The sequence below is a fragment of the Glandiceps talaboti genome, chromosome 19 (genome assembly GCF_964340395.1).
Source record: "Glandiceps talaboti chromosome 19, keGlaTala1.1, whole genome shotgun sequence".
NCBI lineage: Eukaryota > Metazoa > Hemichordata > Enteropneusta > Spengelidae > Glandiceps > Glandiceps talaboti.
In genome coordinates, this window is record NC_135567.1 from 17,845,306 (window position 1) to 17,855,766 (window position 10,461).

Here is a 10,461-nt window from a genome sequence, read left to right on the forward strand (position 1 = left end):
ATACATACACACATACATACATACATACATACACGCACATAATTCAAAATAACTAATCAATAATACTATTTCACTTTAACTGATAGCATTCGGAGGAGATCCTGATAGAATAACCTTATCTGGACAAAGTGCTGGAGCAGCGAGTATTGGTTTGCATTTGTTTTCTCCAATGAATCGAGGACTATTTCAAAGAGCAATCATGCAGGTGCGACGAAATATACTGTTCACCCTTTTTTGCTCCTTGTATTCTCACCACATCGTTCTCATCCAATGCTTTCACTCCCATTTGTTCTCATCCCATTCTGTCACTCCCATTGTTCGATAACCTTGTGCTTTCACTCCCACTGTACGTCCCATCTCATGCCGCCACTCCCATAAGCCTCGTTCCCTGTTCTCATTCCATTTTCATGAACTCTTACTGTTTGATTTACATTGTCAATCTGATGTGTCTACTAGATTTCCTATCTTGAGCAATCTATTGTATAATCTGACGAGATATGATACAGTCAGCTGCAGATTCTTCGAATTGGTTGGTAATATAAACAATGTTAACAATTTCTAAGTCATAAACTTGTTGAATTCTCTTTTGGTATGCTTTTTAAAAAGGCACCCATTTAAAACCTTTTTCACTTTTGGGCTTGTTTTTCAGAGCGGAACTGCCTTTTCTCCATGGGCAACAGTTCCATCGCCTGAAATAGCTAAAAGGCGAGCTTTTGCTTTGGCCTCATTGGTTGGATGTGATCAGATGACTACGGGCGAAATTGTTACTTGTATGCGCAAGACTCCAGCTGCAGACTTGGCAAAAGCACAACTTATGGTATGTATTTTAGACGCTATTAAATATGCAAGTACTGCATAGCTCAACTTATGATCACTTGTGGTATTTCAGATGGTATAACATTAGCAAGTATTATTTGGCTCAAGCTGTGGTGAGTACTTCAAACGGTATATGGTAAGTAACTTATAGCTCAACTTATGGTACGTACTTCAGACAGAAGTGGCAAGTACCTTATAGCTTCAGACGGTGTGTGGTAATTACATCATAGCTCAACTTATGGTAAGTACTTCAGACTGTACAGTATGTGGTAAGTACATCATAGCTCAACTTATGTTAAGTACTTCAGACTGTATGTGGTAAGTACATCATAGCTCAACGTATGTTAAGTACTTCAGACCGTATGTGGTAAGTACATCATAACTCAACTTATGGTAAGTATTTCAGATGGAATGTGGGAAGTACTTACCTCACAGTATAGCTTATGGCAAGTACTCCAGGCTGTACATATCATAAAAAAAGTATACGGTTATAATACACAAGCTCTATGTGGAGTCATGATGGGCGAGTGGTTAGAGCGGCCGGCTTGCAATCTGCAGGTTGCAGGTTGTGAAGTCATGATTGGTGAATGGTTAGAGCGGCCGGCTTGGAATCTGCAGGTTGCAGATTGCAGGTTGCGGAGTCATGATGGGTGAATGGTTAGAGTGGTCGGCTTGGAGTCTGCAGGTTGCAGGTTCGAGCCCCATCGTTGCCGTTTGTTTCCGAGTAGCTAAAGTTCTTGTGTAAGAGTTGAACCATGATTGTGTCTCAGTCAACCCAGCTGTATAATTGGGGACCTGGTAGGATAGAGATTGCAATGTGAATGCTTTAATCCTATGCGCTTATAGAGGCTGCAATGGATTGTATGCTCCACAGGGAGTTAACGTTGAGGAAGTGTAACGGGCCGATATAGATAAGAACCAGGGGTAATAATAGTAAAGTGCTTTGAGAAAAGAGTGGGAAAGCGCTATATAAAATAACATTTATTATATATTATGTGTATACGCGTGTACATAGTATTTAGTTTTATAAATTTACATTCGAATCGTTTCTATAATTGAGCTCTGTTACAAGTATAGCACTTCAGATTAGTCTCTTCCCTTAGAATTATAAATAATTATACACTATTCATAAATATTTTAAAATGACATTACTTAATAATGTTTATTATTAGGTTACAAAGAAGACAGGAGAGAAGAGAACGACGCTTGCATTCACTCCGATCATCGATGGAGATTTTATACCTGACGATCCTAAAGTTTTACTGAAAGCTGGGCGTTACAATAATGCAGATTTAATTATAGGCGCAAACTCTGACGAAGGTACAATGACACTGTTTTACTTATTTCCACATTTCTACAATGAAACCGAGCCAAAAATAGACCTGAAAACCTTCACTGAGTACATCCCAGTATTAACATACGCTGAGGGGGGACAGCTGATCCACAAGTCAGCACAGTTCCTGTATACTGATTGGACTCATGCTGATTACCCGGATGTTAACTATTTCACAAGGCTATCACAGCTGACGGGAGATGAAAGCTTTATATGTCCTGCCAATGCATTTGCACATGTATATTCTGAACTTGGAAATTCAGTGTATTTGTATCACTACACCCACAAGTCGTCCACAAGTATTTTCAATGTCACGTGGTTAGGTGCTAGTCATGCTGAAGAAGTCCCTTTCGTGTTCGGTTGGCACTTCTTACGTCACATGGAAATGACGTACGAATCTCGCGAGATTCTCCTTTCCCTACAAGTCATGAGTATGTGGACAAACTTTGCCAAGACAGGGTAAGTTGAAAATAATTGAAAGGGGAACGCCTCTACATTAAGTCTATAAGATATATTCATAAATTTGGGGTTCTGGAGAGTCATTTCATGATTTCCCATCACATGAATTTTGCCCGGTTACCAAGAAAAACCAAATTGAAACTATTTCATCTTTACTGTACTCATGGTCTTGTGCTGTTGCTTCACACAGACATGCATATGTATTAGTTGAACACTGAATATTCATCACTCCGTTAGTTGAACCATGATTATGACTTAATCTGAAGATAGAAAGCACCTAGGAGTTATGAATATTCATTGCTCAACTAATACATATGTATGCCTGCTAAGTCCCATGGGGCAAGAGTCACAGGAGCAACATTACACGACTGTGAGAACAATTAAGTGAAACAGTATAAATTTAGTGCTTCTTGGTAATAGTGTGAAATTTATATGTGAAATCATGACATGAAGTTTATGAAAATACAAGTATTTCCTGAAGTGATGTTCCCTTCTAAGTAGCATATTGATAAACCGTATTGTTGCAACTGGGTTTATATACATGGGGTTTCCTCCCATCAAGAATATTCTTTGTGTATTTGTCGTTCAATGGTGTGTCACAAATAAACTGGTATTTAGACTGTTAGATACGGCGTAGATACGTCGTGCCGTTCCGAAAACACCGACCTCCTCTCACCCTTTGACCGATGTGTGTGGGCGCACCGTCACGTTGTGCCTCACAGACTAACTGATATTGTGGTGTATGACAATCCAGGATGGCAGTCAACTGAATTCAATACCTAATCTTTCCATTCTATCCATTTAAGGGATCCTGTCTCATCAGATTGGCTTGGAGCAGCCGATCTGACCTGGCCTCGTTATACAATACCGGAAATGACGTATAAAGACCTGTCACCAGGATTAGCCAATAAACGTGCACTGAAAGCAACAGAGTGTCGTTTTTGGAATATCTATGTACCTCACTTATCAAACGCTTTGTCTTGTAAGTATTCTCACTCAGTCATCGCAACACGTACGGGTCCCCCTTCCCATGTTTTCATTATAAATAAACCCCATGCGGTATGTATGTATGTATGTATGTATGTATGTATGTATGTATGTATGTATGTATGTATGTATGTATGTATGTATGTATGTATGTGTGTATGTATGTATGTAAATGAAAAAGCAATCTCTGCTGCATAAAAGCAACGTTTCCTTGGCATATAACTTGCTACAAAAACAAGTTTTATAACACATCACATTCTCAGACACATTCTTTCAAAGCCTTGTATAGTGAAAGAAAAATCTCTGATAATGCTTCAGTGCTCCATGAATGTTGCCCAAGTAAAATTGGAAAGCAAATTGCGGTCACTATGGGTCAATAGTCCACACCACGTGGTACGATCTAAGCCAATCACTGAAGGTTATATGAACACGTGTTATAAGATTGACGTCCTACAACATTCAAATATCTCTATAGTAAAGGTGATAGCGATTTTATTATTTACTTACTGTATGACGAATGCATTCCTCACCAGGTCCAGACAATCCAAACGAAGTCAGAACAGAAAATGACAAACCAGACCCATGTATCAAGAAGAATTTCGCCGATGAATATTGTTTGCCCTGAAAAATAAAATTTAAAACTGTGATGTCGACTTCAATTGTGGAAACCTATCTATGACGTCACTCAGCTCTGTATTCTACAATGTAACATTCGTGACGTCATAACTCAGCTCAATGATGTAATATTTGTCATAACAGCTCTGTAATCTATATAGATCCACCAATAAACGTAAAATTATATAATGTTATGTTTGTGTCATAAATCCCACCTCTATGCTATAATGTAATGCGCATGTCATAACTTATCTCTGGACTCTATATGTAATGTAATGTTTATGACGTAATACAACCCACCTCTGTACTCTCTTTATGACGTCAGATGATCCAACTCTGTAATATAGAATGTTTATGGCATATAACCCAACTCCTAAGATTATTTTCGCCATCATCAGTTGTCCCGAATTTTAAAATTAATTTGGCAATATTCTGTGTATGATGTACATCATTTCTTTTCCTTGAAATTTTGCCATTTCTTGAATTCAGTTTAGTTGCAGACAATATTTTCTCTATTAAAATTTTGTTTAACATAATACTTTTCGACGTCACACTACATGTTTTCTTGGAAGTCGGCAATAAAATAGGTCAAGGGGTCACTTCGTCTAGACGGCTGCCTGTGTAGTCTTTCCCCCCTCGTCATAATGCAAGTCATCAAATGTTTTCCCAATAACTATGAAATCATTTTCGTAATTTTAAATTTACAGTTTGTTTATTTTTAATGACTATTTGGAATTTCTGTGGAATTCATGATAAATTCTGAACTTACCATCTACTGCAATGACGTCATCGTCGTAAACCGCGGCCTCTTTTACGGCACAGTTGCAAGGCGTTCGTTATTTCGCGGTATGGCGGAAAAAATACAGATCTGGTTTGCGAGAATTCCATGACATCAGCCGCCATATGGGTTTGATCAGTCCGTCCGGAACTCCAGTGTTCACGTAACCGTTAGAGCCAGGCACCACTGTGACCAGTTACCGAGATTTTGTCAGGTCGAAGGCGGACTATATTCATCTTTTTATTAGAATAAAATAACTTTTTAAAACATAATTCTTTCTGACTTGTGTGTCAAAAATAACCTGAGTGAGTAATTACAAAACATTTGAGAAAATTAAAAAGCTTGGGAACTACTTAAGCCTAATAAAAAATATGTTTGGTTCCGGTTATCCGACCCCACCTAGTTTTTCACGCCGACCATAAAAACAGAGAGAATAAAATCACGAAAATTGTGAAGTCTCGAAATCAATAATGGATGCGGAAACTGACATCAACTGAAAAAGACAATATAAAACTGTTCTTCCAATCTGTAATGGCTGTACATCTGATGAGAAGAAACCAATAACACAGAGACCATATGAAAACAACAGAAAAACATAATTATCTGAACTAGACACTCACATATGAAAAAGTAAATAAATTTAAAAAAATCTACCTACCCCAACTATTTTAAATTTGAATGTAATGTGATTCACACAATTTTTTTTACGGCTTAGGCCTAATAAAAAATAAGATGTGTGGTTCCGATTACGCCTATATGGTCTCTGTGTTATTGGTTTCTTCTCAACAGATGTACACCCATTACAGATTGGAAGAACAGTTTATTTTGTCTTTTTAAGTTGATGTATTAAGTTTCCGCATCCACTATTTCTCGCAAGACTTCTCAATTTTCGCAATTTTTTTCTCTCGAATACCTAAATATGTTTAGGATCGGCAGTGACAAAATAGGTGGGGGTCGGGTAACCAGAACCAAACATATTTTTAGGCCTTACTAGTACATGTACTAGAAAATGGAAAATAACGTGAAATACAATATTTTCCTTGTATAGAATAAAGTGACTAACAGACTCAAAATATTCCATATCATCTGACGTCTCACCTAGTGGATTGTAATTTAAGATTGACAGAAGTCACACTTGACATAAAAAATGTTGGCAAGTAGCCAAAACTAGAAGTTAGAAACTTCAACCAAAAAAATCAGTAACTTCAAAACTATTATTTTCCTTTGTTACTCATCGCTTTAGTAAACACTAACAAAGTCAATAAAAACAGAAAATTTATAAGTGGATTTGTAGACATTTCAGATCTTGCAGATCACGAACAATAAGGCCTAAAAAATGAAATCACTTTTGAAAAAGTAACAATGTTCCCAATTGGATTAAAATGAGAGAGAACTATAGAAATATTTGGTAAAGAACGAAAGGGGCACAAGCTGAGTTTATACTTTTTTGAATGAGTTTATGGCCTAATAAAAATTGTGTAGTTACGATTACGCTCAATTTTAGAATGGTGGGGTAGGTAGATTTTTTATTTTTTATTTTTTTTCTATGTGTGTGTCTAGTTCAGGTTTTCCATTGCTTTCCAAATGGTTTGTGTTGTCCGATGTACAGCCATTACAGATTGGAAGAACAGTTTTATATTGTCTTTTTAAGTTTTCGCATCAACTATTTCTGGTGATACTGCAATTTTTTGCGATTTTATTATTTTCTTCTCGAATACATAAAAAGGTTTAGGGTCGGTGTGGCAGTGAAAAGCTAGGTGGGGGTTAGGTAACCGGAACTACACAATTCATTTGCTAAGGCCTAAACAGTGGTGATAGTTTCATTAGTGGTACCAGCAGACAGCGCCCTCACACATCGGTGAGATTCAAACATGCTGAACACCTTATACATTGCTAACCTATCTGATCCATCTATACCATCCATGTTTGTTGTGTCAGATGCAGTGTTTGGTTTGCCTTCACCTCTATGTCCACGGTGCTGGTTTTCAGGAACTCGTCTGTATACAATACACTTCCCAAGTATAAAAAATGCTATAACTACACCGAGATAAGTGAGTGATGGAGCACTCAGCATGGCATACTCAGAGACTGTTAAAGCCCTGTATTCATTTGAATTGATGCCATCCGTTGAACCTAATACAAAATTAACCAAATACATATATGTAATATACAGAAGATTCTGCTTAGCTTACAAATGATATTAATATGCAATATAAACATCTGTTGAGATAGACACAATAGATAACAGCAGTCTATTCACTTACATTCAATATGGTAAGATATAGTCTATTTACTTACCATTCAATATGGCAAGGTAGTCTATATAAATAAAGTATTGCATGGTAAGGTATAGTCTATTCACTTACCATTCAATATGGTAAGGTATAGTCTATTCACTTAACATTCAATATGGTAATATAGTCTATTCACTTACCATTCAATATGGTAAGGTATAGTCTATTCACTTACCATTCAATATGGTAAGGTACAGTCTATTCACTTACCATTCAATATGGTAAGGTAGTCTATTTTCTTACCATTCACCATTTTAAGGTAAACTAGACTCCTGACTTACCATTCAGCATTATCAGGTAAGGTATAGTTTATCCACTTACCATTCAACACTCAGATGGAAAGCATACTCTATTCACTTACCATTGACCATTTTAATTTAGACTATAGACTCATCACTTACCATTCAGCATTGTCCGGTTAGGTATAGTCTATCCACTTACCATTCAACACTCGAAGGTAAAACGTACTCTATTAACTTACCATTGGCCATTTTAGGATACATATTAGACTCCTCACTATTAACCAATGTTAGGTAAAGTATTGTATATTTGCTTACCTTTAGCACTATAGGGTAAATCATAATCCATTCACTTACCATTCAACACTGTGAGGCATGCCCTTTTGTAAGCAGCATGGTAAGTAGTCAGACAGAGACAAACATAAGTACCAGAATCGTCCAGGGTTACAGAGACCAATGTCAGTTTTCCTTGATAAGTTGAATTTTCCCTAGCCCATATCTCACTGTGTCCCAGGAAGAGGTACGTCCGTCCTTTATATTCCAGGCTTCCACTCATATTGTATACACTGCTGGGGTTCGTGTGTGGTTCAGCTAACTTATACCAATGGATTCTCTCTGGTTGGAGGCGGCTATAAACTTTGCAATAAAATACTGCTGTATCTCCAACATGCATTGTCAGATTGGCAGGGTGTTCATCAAGGATTCGGGGTTTTACATCCAGAATACCATAAGGATTATGTTTGTCTGTTAGCGGAATAACAGATTACTAGCTATAGGATATCATTATGTATGTGATGGTAAATAAAACTATTTACATGAGCTTTTATATCTTTAAAATGCCCCCCCCCCCCCCATATCCTAACTAAATCAACAACACATTTTTAGAAAAATAAAAATGACGTGCATTCATTTTTGTGCAACTTTCTCTAAAATAGAATCCCAGGGAATGTTTCGAATTGTACGAAACGTGAAAACAAGACCAGCGACTGTTTGCTTTCCACTGATAATAGGGACGATCGCACAATGTCACACACGCTCAATAAACGATCTTTGTTCGCTCAGGCCACCCCCCGCCTCCGAATGTTCACAAGTGCGCGACATCCATATCCACACGGTTATTAATGATGTAAACCATGTGGTGTAAATTATAACGGTCACATCACAACGATCAATACAACATACTAAAACATGAACACATTGAATAACCGGAAACCCAGTATTGCATACATTAGCAGTACATTTTCATCAACTCAACTTATCAACATCTCAGTAGTAAATTTAAATACTGAACCTTTTAATCAGTGAAGGCGTGAAACTTTTCAAAATTTGGTTTGAAATACGTCAATGAAATTCCGCAATCGAATTGATGCCAGACCGTACCCGCGATCGACCAGTTCCCCTCTGAAGCGAACGAAGGAAATGAGCGCGCGTGTCACATCATACGATTGAGCGTCCTCTACATGTATCATGATCGGTAGCGCAAAACTAATGCAACAATGTAACAAATTTGACATCCTCTGGCGTCATAGAGCCAAGAATCGTCTCCGAAGGAAATAATCGTGTACACAAACAGAAATGACTGTAAAATTATACCAAAAACATTCAATTTACCCATTCACAAGAGATAAACTTGGGAAATCTTGACTCTGTTTTTCACAATTTTAATTTATGTTACATTTTACCGACTCCAGCCCTCGTATCAAGTTGTGATACATCGATTAGCAGACTACACTTAACGTACATGGACACATAATTTAGGTATTTCTCACAGAGCGCCATTTCAGGAATTCACGCCGTATCTTGAAAAAAAATTGGTAGTAGAGTTCTTAGCGACCATTTGTCACACTTCTACAGGTATACTGTTACTTCAATCAGTTTCAATCGAGTTATTTACCTAAGAATTCCATCCATAATTTCAAAAGACAAACGCCATGCTAATCGTTCAAAAATAGTAAACTAAAATGTCATGAAAATGTCGGGAGCACCTTCACTTCAGCAAAAAAGCTTTGAATAAATATTAGAAAAAACTGATAACCTCACCTTTATTTTTTTGTACCTGGCTTAGAACCATTTCTACAAGCACGAAGACAGTACAGTATCCAAAACAGCGTAACACTCTCATCCCCGCCATCTCTACGTTTTCAAGTGTCGTCAAAACTTGGATATGCGCGAAAGAACGATGCGCACGTTGTACGTGATTGGTCAAAGGACTAATCGTCACTAACTTTTATCATGCTTATCATATACATAGTGTCATGTGCATAGTCCACAAATTCGTCTGAATTGTGAAGTATTTTGCTATTTGAAAGTATTATTGCACGTCTATACTATAGTAATGTGTGCATACTGATAACTCAGGGAGTTAGCAAATTTTCAGAATAGAGGCAACAATGTTTGAAAAGGCGGAAATAACAACGACAGGTGGAGGAGACGTACATTTTTTTATTTGCTTCGCGAAAACTCGGAGCGAGCGTCGCAATCACACGTCAACGAAAGGTTATCTCTATGCGGTCGGTGAGGGCGCACGGTACAAGGATGTACGAATACTTTTATATAAATGATATCGGTACATACAAAATAACTCGTTTAGCTTTAATTTTAGTAATGTGAAGCTCCGCGGACTGTGAGAGTCTAACGTTCAACAGGTGTTGTCAGTGGGTATCATTTTTTTTATAGGCCCGAACTTGCACAGGGTGTAGCAGTGTGATTAATGATTTTATTAACTGTCTTTTTTCTTTTTTCTTTTCTTTTTTCCTGAATGGTCTCTTCTTTCGGTCGAATAATCACTCCCCGGACTCTGACACTTTATTTACTGAATAATAAAGGTACCAAATACCCCCCCCCCCCCCACCACCATCAAATCCTAATATGAAGTTATGTAAAAACAAAAACATTGTAATTACACTGACGCAGTACCCTCCTCCGATTTGGCGTCTTTTA

At 37.5% G+C, this 10,461-nt stretch overlaps 1 protein-coding gene across 1 annotated transcript in view; it reads left to right on the forward strand.

The window, feature by feature from the left end:
* The window catches only part of LOC144450089 (acetylcholinesterase-like), a 7,088-nt gene extending 2,868 nt beyond the window's left edge, over positions 1-4,220 (forward strand). Inside the window, exons 4-8 of the mRNA XM_078140657.1 lie at positions 87-205; positions 650-817; positions 1,989-2,608; positions 3,415-3,590; positions 4,129-4,220. Coding sequence (XP_077996783.1) covers positions 87-205; positions 650-817; positions 1,989-2,608; positions 3,415-3,590; positions 4,129-4,220 — 1,175 coding nt within the window. The remainder of the gene's footprint in view (positions 1-86; positions 206-649; positions 818-1,988; positions 2,609-3,414; positions 3,591-4,128) is intronic.
* Positions 4,221-10,461: the final 6,241 nt, after the last annotated feature.